The sequence below is a fragment of the Rhinopithecus roxellana genome, chromosome 20 (genome assembly GCF_007565055.1).
Source record: "Rhinopithecus roxellana isolate Shanxi Qingling chromosome 20, ASM756505v1, whole genome shotgun sequence".
NCBI classification, from domain to species: Eukaryota; Metazoa; Chordata; class Mammalia; order Primates; family Cercopithecidae; genus Rhinopithecus; species Rhinopithecus roxellana.
In genome coordinates this window covers 77,276,508-77,289,224 of record NC_044568.1, presented here as the reverse complement: position 1 = coordinate 77,289,224, position 12,717 = coordinate 77,276,508, and the positions used below count along the sequence as shown (strand labels likewise).

The 12,717-nt window shown below is 38.7% G+C and overlaps 1 protein-coding gene across 2 annotated transcripts in view; it reads left to right on the top strand.

Annotated features, from left to right (window-relative positions):
- The window catches only part of GRIN2A (glutamate ionotropic receptor NMDA type subunit 2A), a 423,682-nt gene that overhangs the window by 326,266 nt on the left and 84,699 nt on the right, over nucleotides 1–12,717 (top strand). For both annotated transcript variants that reach the window (XM_010370261.2, XM_010370264.1), the window contains one exon: nucleotides 8,893–9,098. In XM_010370261.2, the coding sequence (XP_010368563.1) occupies nucleotides 8,893–9,098 (206 nt within the window). The remainder of the gene's footprint in view (nucleotides 1–8,892; nucleotides 9,099–12,717) is intronic.

The window sequence follows — 12,717 nt, the reverse complement described above, 5'->3', positions numbered from 1 at the left end:
AGTGAGAAATAGAGAATAGTGAGGTTGATTGGACCTCTATTATAGAGGAGTTTTTACTTTACAGGGCAGTCCGGGTTTGGTTTCGTGGGCAGCATGAGACATGGAGGGACTTGAGCACAGAGTAGATCTATGATTTTGGTGTTTAGATATTTGTGTTTAGGGGGTGGCTTCAGAGACCAGGAGACCTGTGATGAGGTTATTTTAATTGTCTCTTGTAAGCATTTCATAAATAGATCAAATAAGATCAAACGCTCAGATATCTTTGAAAGAGCCACGCATATCTATTAACCTAATTTCTTCCAGCCTTTTGCAGCCTCGGCAACATCCCTCTGAATTTATCCGGACATAAGAGGTGTATATTAACTTGAGACATACAATTTCTGGAGATGAAATTATCTCTGCTCTGAGAACATATTGGCTGAACATTTTGATAAGTAATCACTGTCCTTTAAAAAAAACTCTTTCTAGGAGCTGAAGAGCAATTAGCTTCCTAAAAGCACTGTATTTAAATTTTATTAATAAGAATAAAAAATCATTACAAAGTTAATCTACCCTTTTTATATTTCTTTTAGCAAAATCACTTTTCTCCATCAGAGGTCAATATTTTTTGACTTCACAACGTCAGTATATTTCTGAAAACACTCAAAGACTTATCACCAAAATTCAGTTTATTTTAAAGGTAAAGATTTTTTTTTTTCTCCTCCCATACAACCTATTTTGTTGAATTGAGAACTGTTTTTAAGTACCAAAAAAATTCATAATAGAGATAAAAAGTATTTCCCTAACTTCCTCTTCTGTATAGGGAGTTTACCAGAATTAAGATAGCGCTAAGAATGGTGCCTGATACATAATAAGTGCCTAGTGAATGTCAATTTTTACTGTTATTATATGAACTCAAGCAATGCCATCCCCACTTTATTGCTGTCTTCTCTCAATTTCTTAGCTCAGTATTCATTTTCTGATAAGTTGTTCTCTCATGACTGCCCTGTTCTAATAGTTCCAGCAAAAGTCCCAGGCAAAACTCTCATTGGCTTAGCTTAGGTCACATGCACATTCCTGAGCCAATCAGTGTACTGATTTGCCAAATAAAGGACACGTGCCTATTCGTGAAATTGGGGCAGCATCTCTCCAAGGGAAAATCAATATGCTGTAACCAAAAATCTGATAAATGAATGACAAATAGGCAAAACAGCATAAGGCTATTGCGGAACCCTTGGGGGAAATGTGGAGAAAAGTGTGATTTATGGCTAAAGCTACTGACATGGTAAAAACTGTGTCTAAAGTAAACTAAAGTTAGTATCAAGAACAGCTCTTATGAAGTTAAAATACGAAATAATCTAAATTCCACTCTAAAATTGTTTCTCCATTGATTTAAACAATGACAAAATAGTGATACATAGCACATAGTGTTGGGCATTTCTCTGTGGGCTTTACATACATTCACTAATTTAGTTCTCTCAGCAATCCTGTGAATTATGCTATTAATATCATCCCACTTTTCAGATGATGAAACTGAGGCAAATAGATATTAAGCAGTTTGCCCAAGTGGCACAGCTCACAGGTGGTACAGCTGGGATTTGAAGCCAGAGTAGCCGGCTCCAAAGTTTAAACTCCTGGCAAATTTGCTACTCTGTGTCTGAGAACATATTTGCTGTTTTTTAAAAACTCTCCGTTTTGAATTCAAAAACAGTTTTTGAATAAACTTTTTAGGTCAGACTAGTTTTATATATACGGAAAAGTTGGCAAAGATAGTCAAGTGACTTCTCACATACCTAATGCCTAGTTTCTCTGATCATTAACACCTGACAGTATGGTATGTTTATCACAATGAGTCAATTCATGTATTACTGTTAACTGAAACCCATGCTTTAATCAGATTTCCTTAGTTTTCATCTAATCTTCTTTTTCTGTTCCATCGTGATAGTGGATCCAGGATCCTATATGACATGTAATCGTAATATTGTCTTAGGCTCCTCTTGTCTAGTATGCTTTCTTAGACCTTCTTGTTTTTCAATGACCTTGACAATTTGGAGGAGTACTGGTCAGATATCTTCTAGAATACCCCTACACTGGAATTTTTCTGATAGTTTTCTTATAATTACACTGAGGTTATAAGACCACACAGGTAGACCACCACGCTATTATCACCACATCATATTAAAGATATGTACTATTAGAATGGTTTATCATTGTCAACATTGGCTTTGACCATTGGGCTGACATCACGGTATCTGTCACATTTCTGCATTGTAAAGTTAGTCTTTTTTTTTTGTTCAGCAGAAAATTCTAGTTGTATTTCTTCACTGACTTAAAAATGAGTCCTGGGTTCAAATCCTGGTTCTCCCACCCTCAAACCATATGAATTGGACAATTGCTTAAACCCCAGGCCTCAGTTTCCTCATCTATGAAATGGAGATAATAAAAGTAGCATTTTATTCATGGGTCTACTTTTAGGATTACAGAAATTATTAAAGCTTTCAGAATAGTAGAAACAGAAAGACTTATTTTTATCATCTCATGTAATCTTTATAACAACTCTGTGACCTTGTTGTAACCTTTAAAAGATGAAGAAACTAAATTTCAAAAAGGGAGGTAGTTATTAAGCAGTGCTCTAGAGGTTTTCACTGAATGAGTTTAAATTCTTACTGTGACCCTTATGATCTGACCTGAGCAAGAAACATAATATTTTTAAGTCCCAGTTTCCTCATCATGCAATCATACAGTTGCCTTGAGGATTGAGTCATATAATGAATGAAAAACCCTTAGCAGTGCTCCTGGAAACACATAGTAAAGCCCTAATCAATGTTAACAAAGGACTTTTGTCATTATTGTCCACTGTGCCCCAGCTAGGAATGGACAAGTCAGGATTTGAACTCATGCCCTTCTTCAGAGAATGAGGAAGAGCCAACTTTGAGAAAAGCTCAGATTTGAGTACCACTGTTTTTTGTTTGTTTGTTTGTTTGTTTGTTTGTTTTGCAGCATGGATAATTACTGTCCAAGAGGGCTCTGTTGACCATGTTTCTTTTTCCTCAGTCTTCTAACTGGTTCTCAGAACCATCCTGCCACTTTTTTGTAGAGATAGCTTGCCATTTGGCTGTTTTCTGCTGTCCTTTCACCCTGGGTGCAAGACTGCCCTAATATATGGTTGCCATACAGAATTAAACATCAAGCGAGGAGTGTTACCTTTGCCCCTCTTCTAATTATGTACTCATTACCCTGATCGCAAATCAGGAAGGATTTGGGAGGGCAGCTTATCCTTGCATTTTACATAGAGTGCTAGACCTGAAAGACTTTAGAGATTATCTAATTCAAACCCACTCCCCTCATTTCTGTTACAGTGAGGAGAATGAGACACAATCAGTGAGGTCAAAAGTCAAGGGAATGCCATAGAAGAAACTCACATCTCCTTTTGTCACTTAGTTCTTCTGCTACGGAAGCTCATTTTCCTGAAGATAAGTTTAACAAATATTGAATTAATGATAATAGTACTACGTATGGAGAACTTCCTGTGTGCCAGGAGCTGTGCTTCAGAGATGTTTGTTGTCATTATATTACAAGTAAGCCTCATAACAGCATATGAAATGGAAGTGTTGTTTTTATTTGGTGATCGAGTGAACTGAGGTTCAAAAAGATTATGTGGCTTGTTCAAGGTCACATGGCTAAAGCAATGACAAGATTTGAACCTGTTCATCTGTCTGATCTCTAAGCCTGTGGTATTAATTATTCTGAACCCTCTTATCCTCTGCCACGTAAAGGAGAGAAGAGAGGGGTTCTGTAGCAATGAAGTTGATTCCTGAAAAGTCAATGGGATCCATATGTGCATATACATGTACTTGTATACAACACACACACATACAACTGTGCTTGCCTATCCTGGTTGTGTATAAATCTAACCAGAAGTTTGGCAAGGTGTCCTGGAACTTCATTTTCCCTCCAAGCTCCAAAAATAGGAGCACGTGATTGACAATGACTGTATGATTTCACTTGCTCTGATGCATTGAAACCTTACTCCTGGAAGCACTATTGGAGGAAATGGATTGAAACCTTACTCCTGGAAGCACTGCTGGAGGAAATGTGCAACACTGGCTCACTCTTCAGTATAGCTTATGTGGGTCAGGACTGCTGATCTAAAGTTACAGACTCAGCTGACTGTGGTGTTCACTTTTATGGAGGGGATTGGGAACAGGAAAAAGGTCTAGTTTAGAGAATAGCAAAAGAGTCACCATCAGTTCCAAGGTGGGAGCAGAGAAATTGTTGGCTGCCATCTTCAGAGTGCACAGGGTTCTTCCATTTTGGATATTAACTTCTAAAAAAGGCACTTGGAGCATACATACTCCATGCCATTGTGAAATGGAGACAAGCAGAGACAATATGACAATTGAAACTGAGGTCTTCAGGATTTAACCCATTGGTTCTTACTTTCTCCCTGAATACATCAGAGCGACTGGAGTCCCTTTTTAAATGGTGTTAGGATGATGATATTTGCTTTCTCTGGGGGACTTTAATACTCAGAGGCTATTCAGACAGCTGCCCTCAATGGCTCTAGGTCTGGGGGCTGAAGTTGCAGTAAGAGCAAGGGAGAGAATACAGGTCCTTGATACTTCCATATTTTGCCTAGGGTACAGGATTCCAAAGCTGAGGCACATATGGACACATTAATCATTCTAACATTTTCTGACTCATACACATTTAAAAAATACAGGCTGTATGTTTATTCACTCCACCAAAAACTACGCATGAAGTCCCTCCATGTGGCATGCCCTGAGTTAGAAGCTGTGGACATAGAAACCAATCATTATGCATATAAAATTCCTGCTAGGCTGGGAAATCATAGTCTCATAAGTAAAACATATACATAAACACATAGATTGTTGTAGATTATTGAGGTATAACATTGTGAAGCAAATGAGGTTTAGATATTTAAATTAAGGATTTATGAGTAAATTATATGATGTGGGTTTCTTTGCTGTAATATGGAAGGAGTGAGTGGGAGTATAAATGAAACAAGATTGGTCTTGAGTACTAATTATTGAAGCTGGATATTGGGAATATGGAGGTTCATTATATGATTCTACTCTTGTATACATTTAAACATTTCCATAATAAAAAAAATTGGAGTAGGCAAAGAAGCTTCCACCTTCAGGCAGGTTATATATGGACATATATCCATGGTAACTTCTATAAATCTTTTTCCATTCTGACCATTGAACTAGATTGACTCTTAGTCCATTTGGGTTGCTATAACAGAATACCATAGACTGAGTGGCTCATAAACCACAGAAACTTGTTTCTCATGCTTCTGGAGACTGGGAAGTCCAAATCAAGGTGCCAGCAGATTTAGTGTCTGGTGAGAGCTGCGTCCTGGTTCATAGACAGCAGTCGTCTAACAAGACCATCCTCACATGGTCTCTCTGGGGCTTTCATAAAAGCACTAATACCATTCATGAGGGCTCCACCTTCATGACCTAATCACCTCCCGGAGACCCCTCCTCCTAACACCACCACATTAGGGGTTAGGATTTCACCCTGTGAATTTTGGAGGAACACAAACATTCAGTCTATAGCAAACCCTTAAGGCAAATCCCAACTTCTTAATACAGCCTACAAGGCTTTGCATCTTCTGGTCTCCACCTATCTGAAGTGCTCTTTCTTTCTCTGCTCCTCCACAATTCCTTCCCACAACTGCCATGGTCCAATTCATCCTGAATTTCCAATTTCAGCTTAAGTGTCACCTCCTCAGGGAAGATGTCTCTGATATCTTTTCTCCTATATGCTTTCTTAGACCCGTGTTTCATTTCTTCCTCCCAGTTTATATGAACATATGTTTTTGTGTAATCATTTGACTCATGTGTCTTCTCAATTAGCACAAAAATTTTATGCAAGCAAACATTTTATCAGTTAAGTTACAGTATTCTCAGTGTCTAGCTCAGTGCTTGGAACCTAGTAACCACTCAACACATATTTATGGAATGAATGACTCTTCTAAACCTGTCTACAAACACTGGACTCAGTTATAGTCCCTTGTAAATAGGAATACAGGCAGGGAAAGTGAAGAATGTCTGTTCTCCTTTATCCGGTATATACAATTTAGTAGTTGAGATTTTTGGTGTTTGCAGTGGGGTGCTGAGGGGCCTATCAGATCAGAGAAGAAGATAAGAGCTCTTAGAATCTAAGGCAACATTGACACAGCAGTTTCAGCTCCTGATCAAGTTCTCTCCACCTACCACTCACCTTCAACCTCCTTGGCTGGCCCATGGGTACTTTACTTGGATGTGTCAGGAATGGGGAGTAGAACTTGGAGAATATTTAGGAAGTTATTGCACTCTTGGCGCTCATAAACCTTTTCACCTTTCCTTGAGTCAACGTTAGACTAAAACATTTGCCTGACTCCCATGGTGTGGGGGTTGTGATGTGGTCAATGACATCACCAAAGATTCTGCTAGTCTTTGCCTTAATTTACATTATCTTGGGACTTTAGGAAACATGTCTGCAAGGAAGGAAGAGTGTTGGAGCTATAACGTGGTTCCTGCAGCTCAATTCACAGAAGCACTATGTACATAGTGAGAAAGCACCTTTGGGTTCAGAAAGAAGCCCCATGATATAACTCTGGTTCCACCATTTACTTGTTGTGTGAGTTTGTGCAAGTCACATAACCTCTCTGTATTTCAGTTTCCTGAACTATGAAGTTGGAATAATAATGCTTACCATGTAGAATTTGTAGGAATTAAACTAAGTGGTGATATTGGCACATTTCCTGACTATACAGAAGTGCTAAAAAGTTATGTCATTAAAATTATAATATTAAAATGCCATGGTGGAGGTATGTGCAAAGTTCTATATTACTAGGGAAGCAGGAATGATTTTACAGATAAGGTGATAGTTCAGCTATATCTTAAATGCTAACGACAATAGCAATAGTAAAATAATAGCCACCATGTGTGTTACATGCCGTGTCAGGTTCTGTGCTCTGTATTTTTGGTACTTTTTGGCTCATTCAAACCTTACTGCAGTCCTTAAGGTCATACCCTGTTGCTCTTTTCATTTTACAAATGGAGCAAGTAAAGCTCAGAGAGGTTGAATGACTTGCCCAAGGCTACTCAGCTAGTGGATGAAGCCAGGATTTACACCTAGTTCTGTTCGACTTCAAAAGCCATTCTCTTACCCACTGAACTCTCCAAGCTCTCTTGAAGGTTGTGTTTGAGACTTCCAAGGCAAATGGAAAGAAAAGGGATTGGTATAATATGTTCCAAAAGGGAAAACTTGTATATTTCTTTGTCTATTTGCATACATATTTTAGTATTTTTGGTTTGATCTATGTCGTACAACTGACTGACAGTTCCAAGAAGGCAAAAGCCATTCTGTTTTAGCCATCATTATTCCCAGGCTGGCACTGGGACATAGTAGGTCTTCAATAAATCTATGTCGAATGAATGAAGAATTTGATGGGTTTAACATTCTCCCCAGCCTGTTACATATCATAGCATGAATAAATGAACAATGTGTATGTGTTTAACCAAATTGCTGTACTCGCCATCCTATCTTACAAAGAAATGTATCAGCAATGCTGGACAATTTTGTAATTAGCCACAGGAAATGCTTCTTCACAGCCAGCAAACATTTTCCAGCCCGTATGATGAGGTAATCTTAGAGAGCACTGATTCTCTTCTCTCCTCCCACCCTGTCACCTCTCCTGGTGTCCGGCATGTTTGAATTCTCTTTAAGGGCTTGAGATTCATTTCTGGCGACACTTAAACGTTACAGGAGGAGAGGTGAGTGGGTCATGTCAACACAGACAAGCCTGGATTTGGCACTTAGCTTTTCAGACGAGGTGTTTTCCTCGAGGCTGGTATTACACATAAAGCAGTGACCTGTGGTGTCAAACAATCGCGTGTGGGAGCAGGAGGAGAAGGGAGAAAGAGCAGCGCGGGGGCAGCTTCCTCCCGGCGTGTATGTGAATAGTGCCAATAAGCTGTCAAATAAAATTAAGGTTCAAAATATACAGCCTTCAATTTGATTGCACTAAGATGCCGACTGCTGCTCCGAGGGAATACAATCGATTCTATTTTGACAGGTCTTCATGTACGCTAAGCAGTAACAGTCTCCCCTCTGTGCAGGATTAATAAAAGTTCACCTTAATTTGCAACTTAAATAGAACCGTATCTGGGGTCAAAACGATGCTTTTAATTTCCCCACCTGCTCCATCTCTCCCGTGTGTTATTTCAGTCCCCTTCCTCTTCTTTTCACTCTCCAGCTTCATCTTCCTCTCCCTTTTTCTCTTTTCCTTCATCTTAGTACCTTTTTTATTTCTTTCTCCTTTTCACTTTCTTTTCTTTATTCTTAAAAACAATATGGCATCCCTATGATGTGCCAAGCACTGTGCTTTTTTGCCTTTCATGCATTGCCTGATTGAATTCCCATGGCATCCTTAAGAAGTAGGGGGAGTCGTGTTCGTTATACAGATGAGAAAACAGAAGATCTTAGGATTAAGAGCTTGCCTAGACTTGTACAGCTAGTAAGTGGTACAGTTGGAGAATCAAACCCAGACCTCTCTGATTCTAAAAGTCTGTGCTGTTTCCTTGCCATCCGTGGTCCTGAACTCTGGCAGAACGTTACAACCACCTGCGGGGCTCTAAAGGTATCAGTGCCTGGGTACCACCTCCCGAGATGCAGTTTGATTCCTCTGAGGATGAGTGGGGCTGGAATGGAGAACTGCCCCATATTCTGTTTTGTCTTTATGCCCGTTTCTCTTAGCACAGAAGTAGATGCATATGTTGAGGTATGTGGCAGAAAGGCCCTTGAGACGGATGGATGTCTTCGGCAGGGAAAGGATTTGCCTCTCCAGAAATCAGCGGCGGAAGAAAGCACAGCTGTGTCTTTGTGTTTGTGCTGCAGGTGGGCAAGTGGGAGAACCATACGCTAAGCCTGAGGCACGCCGTGTGGCCCAGGTACAAGTCCTTCTCCGACTGTGAGCCGGATGACAACCATCTCAGCATCGTCACCCTGGAGGAGGCCCCTTTCGTCATCGTGGAAGACATAGACCCCCTGACCGAGACGTGTGTGAGGAACACTGTGCCGTGTCGGAAGTTCGTCAAAATCAAGTGAGTGGCAGGGATGCTGTTGCCTGAATGTGCCCAACCCTTTGAAATAGCTTGGATCATCGATAGTAACAATATCTGTACTTGAATCATAAAATGTCATAGAAAATACACTCCATTAGAGTAGGTATAATACAATAATCAATTTTAAAAAGACTTAGATAAATTCCTGGAGATGTGCCAAACTTGCATTCATTTAATTCCACCAGCAATATGAGGTGGGTAGTTTTGCCCGTTGTAAATATGATAAAACCAACTTATGGGAAGATTATGAAACATGTTCAAAGCCATCTAGCTAGGAAATGGAAGAGGTAGGACTCAAACAGTGGTCCAACTGACTCCACAGACATGTTTTTAACCTTTATGTTGAATCGATCCTCCCCTTCAGTATTTCTAGTTTCATTTAATGTGTTCATTTATTTATTTTTGAACAAACATATTCAAAAATATATTTTTAATATAGAAAAAATTTTTATGTATTAAAATAGAAAACATGTTTTATATATTAAATACATGAAATTATATATTTTATATATTTAAAATATATAAAACATCATGTATTTTTATGTATTAAAATATATAAAACATTTTTATATATTTACAATATAACTTTTTTTACTTCAAATATATGTAAAACATATTTTATACATTAAAAATATATTTTATACATTAAAAGATATAGTACATTGTATTTTTTATATATTAAAAATATATATGGCTGGACACAGTGATGCACATCTATAATCTCAGCACTTTGGGAGGCCTTGGGCAGATTACTTGAGGTCAGGAGTTGAAGTCAGCCTAGGCAACATGACCAAACCCTGACTAGCCAGGTATGGTGGTAGGCACCTGTGATCCCAGCTACTCAGGAGGCTGAAGCATGAGAATCACTTGAATCTGGGAGGTGGAGGTTGCGATAAGTTGAGATCGAGCCACTACACTCTAGCCTAGGAAACAGAGCAAGACTCTGACTCAAAAATAAAGAAATGAAAATAGAAATATATAAAACATTATACATTTTTATATATTGAAATATATAAAACATATTTTTATATATTTTATATATAAATTATGTATTTTATATATAAACTATGTATTTTATATATAAACTATTTTATTATAAAATACATGTTAAAATATAAACATATTTTCATATATTAAAAATATGGAAACTAATATATTTTTATATATTAAACATATAAACATACATTTTTGTTAAAATATATAAATATTTTTATGTTAAAATATATAAAACATTTTTATGTTAAAAATGTATAAAACATATTTTTGTATGTTAAAAATGTATAAAACATATTTTTATGTTAAAATGTATAAAACATATTTTTATATGTTAAAATATATAAAACATTTTTTATGTTGAAAATGTATAAAACATTATATATTTTTGTATGTCAAAAATATGTGAAACTTTTTTTTTTTGTATAATGACAGGATCTTGCTCTGTCCCCCAGGACGGAGTGCAGTAGTGTGATCATGGCTCACTGCATTCTTGAATTCCTAGGCTCAAGCGATCCTCTCACCCCAGCCTCCTGAATAACTGAGACTACAGGCCTGCGCCACCAAGTCTGGATCATTTTTTAATTAATTTTTTTTAGAGACAGGAGTCTTGATGTGTTACTAAGGCTGGTCTCAAGCTCCTGACCTTAAGTGATCCTCGTGCCTTGGCCTCCTGAGTCACTGGGATTACAGATGTGAACCACTGTGTCCAGTTTCCTTTAGTCTTTTTAAAAATAATTATCTCATTTCCACTTTTCTGGCTGTCCCTTCGCTTTCGCCCGCACATTCTTCTTCCTTCCATCTCCTTTATAGATCCCAGATTCGTGCTTCTCAAAAATGTTAAAAACATCTCTCTATTTGGGAGTGAACGCACACCTTGCATGTTACTTTCTGATACAATCCAGGTGCAAATGGAACTTCTGGCCGCTTCTCAGCTCAGCAACAGCTAGCAGGCACTGCATCTGTGTCATTTCTCCTTTTGTTATGATCGAAGAAAGAGCTAGCATTGTCTATTATGAGGTCCCCCTTAATCTACAAACCCTCTGGGGACACAGAAACCTCCATGGCCAACTCCAAGGCCCTGATCCTGGTATTTCCTAATTCAAACATAAGCAAAAACACCACCTCATAGGTGACTCACAGAAGAAAAAGGCCTGCTGTTGGATGGAAACTTTTCTTTCTGAGTCTTTTCTGATCTGTTTCTTTTACCTACTTCTTACTCATCCTTTAAGTGTAGCTCCTGCATCCCAAGCTGGGTTAGCTCTTCCTACTTCCACAGTACCTGAGTCTGTCTGTCTCTACCCTCATCACCTGTCTGTACAGTGTATAGTGTATCTGTCTTCTCCCTGGCTTCTGAGCCACCTACATATACGGAATGTGACTTACTAATATTTGCACACTCAGTTACAAGGGCACAGCATGACACACCAATGTTTGTTTCATGACTAGGAAGAGATATTTTTACTTCCTCGTTTCAAACTCCAGTCTCAGCCATTATCACACAAGGTGCAAGTCCCCAGATCTCAGTCCTTTAGATCAGGATTTTAAAGATATAATATGTAATTGCCAAATGTACTATGAAGGCCTATTTTCGTTTGGAGAAAGTTTTATCAGTGAGGTCACAAATGTCAGCCTCTTTGAAGTTGAAATCCTGAATACATCATGGAATAAATAAATATGCCCCTCCTAAAAAGGCCTTTCCTTTCTCCAGTGTCCCCACTGTGACTCCCTGGGAAGAACCTTTTTTTTGATAAGCAGTCCCCCAGCCTCCACTCTCCTGGAGATGAGGAAGAGGTGGGGCCCACCAAGGAAGGGCAAGTGTACATCCTGTGATTCATGATTCATGATTCATCATGATTCATAATTGTGTGAAACAGACCATGTTTTGGGGTCATGAATGTTTTAATGATTTTTGCTGAATTCCTTTACAGTGAAATAACAGCGACATTGTTATAATACAGATTGAATGAATGTGCATTAAGCACAGTTTACATGTTAGGCACATTGCTGGGCACAGGGGATACACGGATGAACAGGAAGAGCAAAAGCCTAGGACCTTTCCATCATGGAACATATGTGGTTAGAAAACAATTCAACCAGGAAGAAATGGGCAACCCCATGTTGTAATAAACCTTGTAATGAATAGAAAGAGAGTGGTGTGAGAAGAGAGGAAATCAGGGTATGTGGGGTTACGTTAGCTCACACAGGTAAGGTTTAAGTTGATATATACAGGATGAGAAGGAGCCAGACATGTGAAGATCTGGGGAAAGCCTTCCAGGTAGAGACAATGGCAGGTGTAAAGGCCCTGGGAAGGAAAGGAGCTTGGGAGTTTGGGAAACAGAAGGAAACCCAGTGCAATGCTAGAGAGTGATGAATTACAAGGAGGACAGAGGAGATGATGTGGGAACGTTGTCAGAGGATGTTCTAATTTGGGTGGGTGTTCTTTGAGCAGAACTTGGCCCGATGAAGAAAGCAAAGTGGCTGGCACAAAGCAGAGTCTAACCTCAGTGAGACACCTCCTCTATGATAACAATACCCTCTGTGTTTCAATAGGGCAATCAAATGAGGCCCCTTGTGTTCCAGAATCAATAATAGGAGTTTAGAA